The following is a 12,635-nucleotide window of genomic DNA, read 5'->3' on the forward strand; positions in this document are numbered from 1 at the left end:
ATTCTCATTCACATTGCCACAGAGCACAATTTTATGGGCTGTACAGAAGTAATGCTCTTCTGTCAACCTGCCTAAAGTAAAATTATTTTACACCAGGAATCTAGATGCCAGAAAGAACACTTACTCCAGTGCAACCACCACCTTAAAGTGTTATTATCCATAACTCTTTAATATGGGTCCTTAATATAAATACAGTGTATTTAAGTGAAACTCATCATAGACTCACATTAGGTTTATCTAATAATGACAGAGCACTCATTTCTTTAAACAAAATATCTCAAAGTTCTAGTTTTGTCTCAATTACAACTGCACTCAAACATGAAACCACAAATCAAATCAACAGAATAATTTTTTTAAAAAAAAAATTCTCCTTAGGCCTCTATTTTTCACTTCCTCTTGTTCCCGACTCTCTCTATGGGAGAGACCATAATGGACAGACTGAGGAGACACACTACCAACAAGAGTAATGTGCACTAGACCCCAGGCACTGAAAGGGAAAGCTTTGCTTTGGTCAGTTCTTTTCCTGCAGGAAGCCAGTCCTAGGCTTGCTTCAATCCACACCAGTTCAGATGAAGCATCACTTGGTAGTCATTGATCATACAAGAACAGAGAGCACTGGAGTAGACAGACTTCGTGAATTCTTCGTGAATGCTGAGCTCTCTCCGGGAATGCTGACACGTATCCCTCCCTTTCTGGAAATCTTTGCTTTCCTGACTCCTGTCCTCCTGGCACTGTGGCAAGGTCAACCAACTTCCCTCAGCTCTATAGGCAGAGTAGAAGCAGCTGCTGCTGCCATCCCCCTGGTCTTGGAGTGGTACAGACAATGTGCCTGGTCTCCGTGGTGATAAGACCTCCCATGTGCCTGGTCTCTGCGGTGATAAGACCTTACAGCCAAAGAATTATCCATCCCTGTGTCTTGGGGTAAGACGAAATGTGAGGTCGAGTTTTTTGGTTGCTACATACATACTACCTAGTTTAATAAAAATATTTTTATTATGTCACAATGCTTTCCAGAGTTACATATCATCTACAGTCACTGAAATTCATAAACTGCCAGCTCCAAATCTAGAAGCAAATCAAGAAGCTGTGGACCCGAAAGTGAACTTCAGGAAGGTGCCTAACTAATGAGCTCCTTTGGATTTCCCCATTAGTAGAACCCTGTGATCAAAGCAGGGACAGCCCAGACTTCCTCTCTGCTTCCTGGAAGGCCTTCTGATTGGTGGAGGCAGAGAGACAGTGGGCTCAGAGTGGCCTCAGATCCAGTACCATAAGAGCACCCTGGATTCCTGCTGAGACCAGGTAAGAATCTCTGTTGGTTTTCATGAGAGCAGGGCAGGGCAGTCTCTGTGGTTCAGGAGTAGCACAGAGGGAGGAAGCTAGTGAGAAGGGAGCCGGTGAGTCCTCTGCTGCCCTCCAGAGGTCTAGCACTCGGGCCACACCACCCAGTACCAGAGTGCAGAATGAGAAGCCCACTAGAAGGTGAACTGCACTCTGAGGGAATGAACATCATGGGAAAAGCCTGGGATGCCCACAGAAACTTCATCAGGAACATAGAAGCCACACAAGGCTACGCATATAAGGTTATCTAAAAATATAGAGGGATGTTTTAGCTTTAGTATACCATAAAAAGTTAAAAAAAACGTTAGCCTCTTAGTGCACGGGCTCTGCGGCTTTTAGCAGCAGCCCTCTCTTTACCTAGGATCATTTATAAGCCATCATTTACAACAACCTACATAAAAATTGGTCACCATTGATAATTAAACACAAAGTTTTGTTTTCCTGTGGTGACAGGACCATCTAAATTGCATGTGTACTGCTGACTTCCACCGAAGTTGTCCTGAGAAGAACACGGTCTGTACACGGCCAGTACGTAAGGCCGGTGCATGAGGCCACCAGCATCCCTGTGCATAGGCCACCCGCATCCCTGTGCATAGGCCACTAGCATCCCTGTGCATAGGCCACCAGCTCCCCTGTGCAGGAGGCCACCAGCATCCCTGTGCAGGAGGCCACCAGCATCCCTGTGCATAGGCCACCAGCATCCCTGTGCATAGGCCACCAGCTCCCCTGTGCAGGAGGCCACCAGCTCCCCTGTACACTCCACCAAGAATAAGAACAGTGACTTTTCTGTTTTGGTGCAATAATAGGCAGAAATTATACTGTGTAGAATGGAGGACCATCCACAAAATCCGAGACTTTGAACAGAAGAAGGGAAGACAAGGACAAAGTCCCAATGAATCACATAATTCCACATTGTTCTTGTACTCCCCTGAAACCCTGAGTTAACCAGTCACTAAACGTCTGCCTTGAATCCAGGCACATCAGGACACTTCAGCATGCTTCCAACTGGTTCATCATCAACTTCCTGCTGTACTCGTAGGCCAAAAACAGTGCCCCATTGGCAGGGAATGCGCGGATCATAGTGGGTTTCAGTCCAGAATACAAGGCTGTTATTCCTGAAAGGCAAAAGGCAATCAAAAGACAGTGACAGCATTCCGTGGGGGCGCAGGTACACAGAAGAGACTGTGCCCACAAATTCAGACAACAGCATTGGAACCAGATAAAGGGACTAGCTTACATTCCCCTCGGCAGACTACAGAACAAGGTAAGCAGCAAGCCCCCAGCAAAGCTGGTTGATGCTCAGATAACAAACCGATTTCTATGCATGCGAGACTCCTGCAGTATAGACATGGCAGAGCGAAGGCCTAACATGGCCAGGTGGAGGCCATCGAGGAGACGAGGGACCAGCAAGAGAACCCGAGGTGTGTTTCTAGTCTAAGCTTGCTCAGCGTGGTCATGAGGGAGACTTAACTAGCGTATGCCAGGCTAAACTGGAGAGGACACTCGGGAGTTGTGGTAATACACAAGACTCCTGCATTCTATTTGGAACATGAGTTTAAGCATGTCTCCGTGTCTCTCTATCACTGTGTTCTCCCTCTCTTTAAACCCAACGCACAGGTTCATAATCCAAGGTATTTTTTGTTGTTTTGTTTTTCATATAATGACATTTTTACCATATACCTCATCTGCTGCTTCTTTTATTTCATTTTTAAGATTACAATATAATTATATCTTTAGATTACAAAATAATTATATCATTTACCCCTTCTCTCTGTTCTGTTCAAACCTTCCCATAACCCTAATTTTAAGATGTCTAAATAGTGGATGCCAGAAAGGCAGAACAGGTCTTTGGTTGCACAAAGTTGATGTCATATAAATATGACTTTAAAAGTCTGCATCCTCCTGTATAACTCTAGAAACCGATAGCAGATCATGTTAAAAACTGCCCAGATCATTTCTCCTCCCAGAAGTCTTATTACTAAAGATGCTGTATTACATACATTCTTTCTAGTGAAATTAGAATGTAATCCACTCAACATGTTCCTTTAAAGCCTTGAATGACCCGGTTAGGGCTTCGCATGTCTAGATTACATAAATGAAGCGATGCTACTCGCCTCAAAGCACTCCTCCCTATAACACGATCAAAGTCTGCATCTTAAAACTCCCCCAAGGGATTTAGAACACTAGGAGGCAGGAAGGCAAGAGCAGGCCATGGGCGGACTAACCCCGGGCCACTGTGAACACACTCACCTTCATTCTTCACAATACTCAGGAAGGTTCTGATGAGTCCTGTCTGCTTTCCAGTCATAGAAAGAACTTGAATTCTAGATTTGATACAATCCACCGGATACACAGCAAGCCACAGGCAAATCCCACCAAATCCACCGCTTAGCATCAACGGGACAGGACCTAGAAAGGGAGAGCGGCCGGTGGTCCTGTGTTAGGTGGCATATCCAGAAACACATGTAACACTTAAAAGAAGCACAACTTCCTTTTTAAAAAAAAGGGGGGGGGGGGCTGGCAAGATGGCTCAGCAGGTAAGAGCACTGACTGCTCTTCGGAAGGTCCTGAGTTCAAACCCCAGCAACCACATGGTGGGTCACAACCATCCGTAATGAGATCTGACGCCCTCTTCTGGTGCGTCTGAAGACAGCTACAGTGAATTATGCCAGAGCGAGCAGGCCCAGAGCGAGTGAGCCCAGAGCAAGCGGGGCCGGCAGAGGTCCTGAGTCCAATTCTCAGCAGCCACCCACATGATGGTTCACGGCCATCTTGTACAGCTACAGTGTACTCATACACATAAAATAAATAAATCTTTAAAAAAAAAAAAAAAGCACAACTTCTTGAAAAGTGTTCTGTCTCAGAAGCTGGAGTCTCCCTGGGCCTCATCAAGACCAGCTGCTCACTCGAGTATTGTGTCCCCACCCCAACCTTGTCCTCCAGTTGGGGTTGGCCCACCTACAACCAACAAGTCTCACATCACGGGGACAGGAAAACAAGCCACTGAAATACAATCATGCTTCCTCAAGTTCAACTCCCAATAGCCCCAAATCTTTCTCTACTGTGACCTAAACGAAAACAAAACAAAGCAAAATCTTGTGCTGCTCCCTAAACACAATTTTAAAAAACAGCAGGTTTTTAAAATGTATTGCACTGAACAGGTGCGACTGGGGGCGTTTCTCCCTGTGACACTGATGAGCACTGACTAATTTCCTTCATCACCTGTCAGCCTTATCCTCAGAGCTAAGGTTTACAAGGTAGAGACACACTCTGGGTGAAGATTTAACAGTAAGGTATACAGTTTAACAGCAGAGATGTAATTCAGGCTGTTCAGTCAGTATATCAAACACTAGTCTCATAGGTGGCAGATGCCTCCTCCTCTTGTCATTTGGGGGATTGTTTTTTCTGCTTAGTCTTGAATGTCCTTTCTTCTCAGGTAAGGTTGGTTGTGTCTCCCCAGGGGTTCTGGCCGTTTCTGAACCTATGTTGTTTGCTGGTTTTGATTTCTCCGTGGACAGAGGATGCCACATGTAGTGGAGAAATGGCCAGGGGTGCTGCTGAGCAGCTTGCATGCACAACGTCTTGGGAAATCCTGTCAGTTAAATGCCTAAGCATAAGGAACACTGAGATCTCTCAGTAAGTATTTATTTAACGGATGGTGGATTTTAAAAGATGTCTGGGAAGCAAACTTGTTTGTGATTTGATGTCAAGAAACAGGACATGGTAGACAGTCTTACTGAGGTATAATTGTAATGACCTTATTTAAAGATTAACCAATCTTTGAAAACAAGTTTTTATAACTATGAGATCATTGATAGCTGATTTCTCCATCGGGAAAATAATTTCTCTTTAGTTTTTCTTTTAAGATGGGCCCAGAGCGGTTGCTGCCACCCAGAAGGGGAAGGGACCACATTAACAGAATTAATGAAGAGGTTTGGGACACAAGGTCTCAGAGCTCACCTTTGGGAGTCTTCCTCAGGAGATGGTGGGAGCCAACACCTGCTGCCAGTTTACTTTGGGGCATCTAGAAACTGCCCCAGAAAGGTGCACACCGAACACATAACCTATGGAAGTCAGCAAACCCAGGAGGCAGAGTCTACTAAACGCAATGTCGTCAATGTGGATACACTTACCTAGTTCATCTTTTGATCTCCCTGATGCGAAGAATGATCTGCTTAGTTCATAGCCACCGAAGAAGAAGAAGTAGCCTGGCACTTCCCGAAGTAAAGTGCTTGAGAGGCCATGGTAGAAGCCCAAGGGGCCATCCTTCCTAAAGATTTCCTTCACAACTGACCAAACTGTGCTGCGGGAAGACAAAGTGGGAGACACGCTCAGAGCAGGCGGGAGAATGTGTGTGCATCCAAGGACAGCAGGAGGGAGAATGTGTGTGCATGCAATGAGAGTTTTGTACAAGGATGACTGACGCGACCAGCCTTCCTGGAACGGTGTGGTGCCTTCCTGTGAACTGCATTCTCCCCAAAGGACTTCTGTTAGACTTCTCGGACTTCTGTTCAACAAACCAGCTGCTCCCTTTCTCAGGCCTACTCAGGCCTGCTAACTGGGTATACCTTTCTCTAGTTACACTGACTGAGATGTACAGAGCCATCCAAATCTGGCAGGAGATAAACAATACAATGTGTCTTCCTGATGCCCTGGAAGCCTACCTCCTCAAGCTTTCTGGTATATTAGTCACTTGTAACAAAATATCTGACAGATGCAAACTTAAAGGAGAAAGGGCTTAATGTTGGCTCACAGTTCAGAGGGATACAGTCCACAGTGGGGGCAAAGTAGTGGCAGCAGGAACCTGGGGCAGCTGATCACATAGTTTCTGCAGCAGAAAGCCAGGGTCAATGACCGCTGGCGCTCAGTTGACTTTGTCCTTTTATGCAGTCTAGGACCCAGGTGCAGGTAAGGGTACCAGCTACTCTTTAGATGGGTCTTCCTACCTCACATGATTGAATAAAGATAATCCCTCACAGGTGTGCCCTTACCTCCTAGGTAACTCTAGACTCTGTCAGGTTGACACTCAACAGTGAGTCATCATAATATAAATATATATATATGCTTTGGTACAGAGAATGTTACTTGAAGGCATGACAAGAAACTCTTAGGGTCAAGCCACAACGCTTGGGACCCTAGGAACATCCAGAACTGAGTCTCTCAACTGTGAGGGGAGGAGGGATTGCAGAGGGACTCTTCTGTAGATGAGCCCTGCACCTGGAGCTGCTTCTGTGCCAGACAGCCTGGGCCCACATCACCGGTGTGCCGTGGGGTAGGTTTTATATGCACAGAGAGCGAGCAGAATGCCACATGCTCAGTGTAACTACTTATCACTCACTTTGTTCTTAGGGAGCAGGAGAGAGAAAGCCTCAAGTCCTGGAGTGACAAAGGTCATAAGGACCACCCCGCTTTGGTGACCTATGCTCCCACAACCATGCCCCTATCCTACCTATGAATATACTAAGTGAATCCAACTCAACACCGAGCTGTGATGAGCCTGCATCCAGGCTCATGCGGTGCGGTGGTAAAGTTCTATTTCTTACTCCAGGCACTGGTTACAAAGTCTCACCCATCCCATGCCTGCTTCCAGAAGTGCAAGTTCCTGGACTGTGTGTTCCCACAGTACCGTAGGGAGGAGGTTCTAGTTCAGAAATGGCCCTTCAAAGCATGGCAGGGAGACCCCCCCACCCCTGCCTGTGACTACCACAGAGGGAACCAGGGTTGTACAGACCCGGGGTGCCAATCTTCAACCAGATACATCAAAATAAATAGGCAAGGCTTGTGATTACTATGAGCAGCAGACAGTTTTTCTAGTCTAGACACGTCATGTGGCAAATATCTCCTCATGGTAATGGACAGCTGCTGTCAAGTCTACACTGAGCAGTGCTCTGACCACAGAGAGCGGCTCCACTTACAAGGTTCTGACGAATATTCTCAGAACCTGAACCCTTAGCGAACGCATGTGAAGGCTTGGGAAGGGTGAGATTGGCACTGGATTGTGGTGAACATTCACGCGGAATCTAAGAAAGGGTACTAAACGCCCAACTCAGAATCTATAGCCACACTTATCTTTTCTCTCAGATCCAGTTCAAAGCTGCCTCCCAAATAAGGTCATGCCTTATGCACCCAGGAGGACAAAGCGGGGGATTCAGCTCTCTGGCATCTCCATTTCTGCACTATTAACTGCCTTACATGCCCTCCAGGGTAGGCAGTGAGTTCAAACACAGTAAACAGTCCTTCCAGAAAAGTAGCCCCTGCTGCTGCCGTATTTTAGAATAGAGAAAGCTGCTTCTACACTTGCTCCCTACTTTTAACAGTATAAGATGAAAACACGGTACACGGAGATGAACAACTCAACACCTATGAATGAAGAATAGTGCTTACTTCTGGCTGGCGGCTATCTTTCCCGATGTCTCCATTTCATACATGGTCTGTAGCCGGCACTTGACAAGCTCTGTGGGGCAGAGAACCAGCGCGGCAAAGGCAGAGGCAAAGGAACCAGCGGCTGCATTCTGAAGGTCACTGAAAACACAGAGAAGGCTTACCATCGGCTTACCCATCCCTTCAGCACACCAGAGAGAGCACGGGGATTCGAGAAGGGAATCTACTTGAGCTGCCCCGTCTAAGAATACCAAGACCAAGGCAGACGGCAGCATTCCAGCTCCATATGAGGAATGGCACTTAGTGGGAGCATGTCCCCAAAGCCACACATCTACAAGGTGGCATGCTAGGCATCAAACCCAGGTCTGCCTGACTGCCACATCCGTGCTTGGATCCCACCCCCAATTCATATGTTGAGAACTAGTGTGTGATAGTGTTTAAAGCAAGGTACCTTTGGGGGAGGGAAGAGGAGTTTCAGGGCAAGCTTTCTTGGTCTAGCCTTGGCTATCTTAGAACTCACTTTGTAAACCAGGCTGTCCTCCAGTTTATATAGACCCACTGCTTCTGTCTCCTGAGTGCTGGGATTGAAGGCGTGTACCACCACTGCCCAGCAAACATGGGTTCTTTTTTTTTTTAAATATTTATTTTATGTATGTGAGTACACTGTAGCTGTCTTTAGACACACCAGAAGAGGGTATCAGACACCATTACAGATGGCTATGAGCCACCATGTGGTTGCTGGGATTTGAACTCAGGACCTCTGGAAGAACAGTCAGTGCTCTTAAACTGCTGAGCCATCTCTCCAGCACCAAACATGGGTTCTTAAGAGGCAATTAGGAATAGCTAAGTTGCTGAGGATGAGGCCTTCGTCATGAGATCAATGGCCTAGAATCTCGCTCTCTCTGCCAAGTGCGGACACCGTGACAAGCCATGACTGAGGGCAGGACAGCAGGGACTCAGAGGACAGGACAGCAGGGACTCATGACTGAGGGCAGGACAGCAGGGACTCAGTCTGCCGGCTTTGACTTTTCAGGGACTCGGTGTCAGCTTTGATTTTGCAGCCTCCAGAATTTTTGTTTCTTTAAGCTTCCTAATGGATGGTGTTCTGTTTAGTAGCCCAAGCTAAGGCACATAAAGAAAACATGGGGAGGGGCCATAGGAGAGAGAAGGAAAGTACCCACAGCCCTAGCACCCCAAAATATATTCTATTAACACCTTGGTTTATTTATGACAATATTCCTTTTGGCCTAAATCCAACCAGAATAACCAGACATGTCATGTAGCCACCACAGATTAAAACAGTCTAGGTTTTTTGTGATCGGATAGGATTTGACATGGTTTGCATATGCTACCCAACAGTGTGTGCGATGGAAGCTTGGTCCCCTTGTGTCCTCTGGTTGAAGTGATAGAACCTTTAAGAGGTGGGGCCTACCCATGGAAACACCCGAACATGACAGGCCACTGCCAGGGTTACTGGTTCCCCTCCACAACCTGCTGGTGGCTCAAGACAACATTTACTACGTCATCAGGCAGAGGTGTCAAGCTGGTGCCCACCAGAAGCTTCGGCGCTACTGACTAGCATTCGTGGTACTAGAAGGCACTTTGCGCACTCCTAGAGGAGAAACTCAATCATCAGTATCCCCCAGCTACAAACCCCCGAGACCTACAGCAAGCTGCGCAAGATAGACCGGTGCAATGGGCACAGATGTTAGGGAATAACCAGCTGTCGGGAAATCCTGCTGCTAAGGTCCAAGTCTGACACTACAGATAGCCGCAAGCTCGGGCCAAATACGCAGACTCCCTCGGCGAGCAGGGCTTCCTCTTCTCTGGGGGATCCCAGCCCCCACATTACCGACCCGAGGACTGTCACACAGTCCTGCACCGGAGACTCCAGGAATGCCTCCCCATGCTAATGAGGCATCTTGGTATCTTAGCTTTCAGCCAGTGACCTTTGCTCTGGATGTCCTCACCTCCATTGCCTTAGGGGAGGCTGACATTGTAATAAAACAATCCCTAGTGACATATTGCTGTCCTCATAGGTCAGTACTCACTCGGCCCCTCATCAGGGAAACTTCTTGAAGGAGATGGACAATGTGCAGAAAGTGAGAGACTTTGGAGCACTTAATCCTAAGTGCGATGTGTCCATCAAACCCTTCTCCTCAAGGGGTCTGGGTGAAAGGGGAGGAGGAAAGACTGTAAGAGCCAGAGGGGATGGATGACTCCAAGGAAACTGCATCTTCTGCAAGTCCCAGGAGAGCTGATGGATTTATAAACTCAGAGACTATGGCAGCATGCGTGAGACTTCACAGGTTCAAGGGAGATAAGGTCCCAGCACCGAGAAAGGGATGGTGGGCACAGGCTGGCACCCCACCACCACCAAGAGGCTAGCACCATCTGACGCCTGGCAGCGAAGGCAAAGTTCTCCAGTGGCTGTCCCTGAGTACATACACTGGCCTTCCCTGATGTAATTGGGCAACACAAAGTGAGCTAAGTGGCATTTCTGTAGACTTTTCGTTTTGCTCTGTTTGTGCATTGTTTTGTTTTGTTTGCTTTCTTCATTGGTCTTTTGTTTGTTTATTTTGACTTTCATTTGTGTGCACGGGGGGCAGGTAGTGTTTGTTTTACTTGTTTTGTTATAGAGTGGGGGGAAAGGAAGAGAAAATGAATATAAAATTAGGTGGGTAATGAGGTAAGGAGGATGGGGGAAGAATTGGGAGGGTGGAAAAACATGATCAAAATATCCTGCATGAGAAATTTTTCAATTAAAAAGATGTGGGGCCTAGGGTGCTGCCATCCTTAGAGGGGACTAATACAGTTCTCACGGGACTGCAGTTAATTCCCATGAGAGTAGAGCTCCCTGGAATATCTGGTGATCTCTCCTCACATTCCCACCATGATTCCATTTGCAATGCCGTCGTCACACAGCCAGAAGGCACCCTTGAAGAACCAAGCAGATGTCAGCCCAAGCTCTTGTACTCCCAGACGACTGTGAGCTAAACAAGCTTTTTCTGCCTTGATTTTCTGGGAGTCTAACCTATGTGAGTCAAGACAGCAGTTGCTGTCCCCATGCTGAGCTGGTCTCTCTAACATTCCAGGCCTCAGGAGAGCAGGCTCACCGTGGTGCTGTCAGAAGCTGGGCTGTTTGCTGGGTAGACTTCCCTTTGACCTTCGAGAATTAAGCCTACCGCCACAAACCAAGAAGAGCCAAGCAGGCATACCAATGGACGCCCTCGTATAGAGGCTGCTGTGAGGCAAAGCATGCATCTGTGAGGTGAAGTATGTGTCTGTGAGGTGAAGTATGTGTCTGTGAGGTGAAGCTTGCGTCTGTGAGGTGAAGCTTGCGTCTGTGAGGTGAAGCATGCATCTGTGAGGCAAAGCATGCGTCTGTGAGGTAAAGCATGCGTCCGTGAGGTGAAGCATGTGTCCGTGAGGTGAAGTATGCGTCTGTGAGGTGAAGCATGCATCTATGAGGCGAAGCATGTGTCTGTGAGGTGAAGCTTGCGTCTGTGAGGTGAAGCTTGCGTCTGTGAAGTAAAGCATGCGTCTGTGAGGTGAAGCTTGCATCTGTGAGGTGAAGTATGCGTCTGTGAGGTGAAGCATGCATCTATGAGGCGAAGCATGCGTCTGTGAGGTGAAGCTTGCGTCTGTGAGGTAAAGCATGCATCTGTGAGGTGAAGCATGCGTCTGTGAGGTGAAGCTTGCATCTGTGAGGTGAAGCATGCGTCTGTGAGGTGAAGCTTGCATCTGTGAGGTGAAGCATGCATCTTGTGCTGCTTATTCTTTCCTTCACAGCCCTCCTTAGCTACTTTATTAAAAGCTAAGGCTTCAAATGGTCTTTTGGCCAGCCTACAGACCACATCTGGCCTTCCTCAGGGACTCTCTCTCAACCTGCTGGCAGGCAACTGTCAATTAGGGTCATTACCTAGAATGTGCCAAGTTTGCTAGAAAAAAGGTATCAGTCAATAAACATGGAGGTCAATTCAACCTCAGGGGCTGGGATCAGTCCAGAATCTGAATGAACACAGAGCATCTTAGGAGTGTACAGGGAGAGGCTAAATCAGCATTTCTATGGACTTTGGCTTTCTCATAAATACTTTCATCTTCCAGTGCACAAATAAGGCACACAGACCTTCAGCTCTGCATGTGGGATGCATTTGTACAACTGGAACTGAAAGTGCATGCCGTGTGGGATGGGGTTTTGTAAGAATCTGCTGTAGATGTTTTTGTCTTTTTGGATATTTTTTGCTGTGTTGGTCTGTTTATTTTGATTTCCACTTTCATGGTTTTGCGTGTATGTGTGCTTCTTGCTCTCTTTGTTTGTTTGTTCGTTTTAAAGAGGTAAAAGGAATATAAAGTTGGTAGGGAGGTGGGAAGGATCTTGGAAGGTGGAGGAGAAAATATGGTCAAAATACATTATATGAATATTTTTTCCAAAAAAAAAAGGAGAGAGAGAATGTCCCGTTTGTCATCCAGTGAACATGAATTGTGACCTAAATGTCTCTGCTGTGCAAGATCTCACACAACCAGGTCAGACCACATGCCACATTAGGTTCAAATCAGGACACACAAATGTTTGTGATGCGGTTGCAGAAATCCACAGCAAACGCTTGCTAACACCGTTTCCCTTTGCTGCTCTTGATAAATGTTCCCTCTCCATCTGACCAGTATCCTTGCCAGTGTAACAGAGGACGGGACGGGGCAGAAGGGGAACAGTGGACTCAGATGACCCTGTCCTTGATCCAGCAACTGTGACTATTTCTCAGTCTGAAAGACAGAGACAATGGCCCCTCCCCATGGCCATAGTAAGGGCTGTAGACACAGGCAACCTACATGCCAACACACAGCAACCAGCCTACATGCCAACACACAGTAGGCAGCCTACATGCCAACACACAGCAGGCAGCCTACATGCCAAC

The 12,635-nt window shown here is 47.1% G+C and overlaps 1 protein-coding gene across 3 annotated transcripts in view; it reads right to left on the reverse strand.

The window, feature by feature from the left end:
* Positions 1 to 150: 150 nt before the first annotated feature.
* The window catches only part of Slc25a15 (solute carrier family 25 member 15), a 24,899-nt gene continuing 12,414 nt past the window's right edge, over positions 151 to 12,635 (reverse strand). For all 3 annotated transcript variants that reach the window (XM_031339247.1, XM_031339249.1, XM_031339248.1), the window contains exons 4-7: positions 7,723 to 7,860; positions 5,472 to 5,641; positions 3,589 to 3,747; positions 151 to 2,453 (exon numbers count right to left, since the gene is read on the reverse strand). In XM_031339247.1, the coding sequence (XP_031195107.1) occupies positions 2,329 to 2,453; positions 3,589 to 3,747; positions 5,472 to 5,641; positions 7,723 to 7,860 (592 nt within the window). In that variant the 3' untranslated portion in view covers positions 151 to 2,328. The remainder of the gene's footprint in view (positions 2,454 to 3,588; positions 3,748 to 5,471; positions 5,642 to 7,722; positions 7,861 to 12,635) is intronic.

Source organism: Mastomys coucha, unplaced genomic scaffold (assembly GCF_008632895.1).
Source record: "Mastomys coucha isolate ucsf_1 unplaced genomic scaffold, UCSF_Mcou_1 pScaffold22, whole genome shotgun sequence".
In the NCBI taxonomy this organism is placed as follows: domain Eukaryota; kingdom Metazoa; phylum Chordata; class Mammalia; order Rodentia; family Muridae; genus Mastomys; species Mastomys coucha.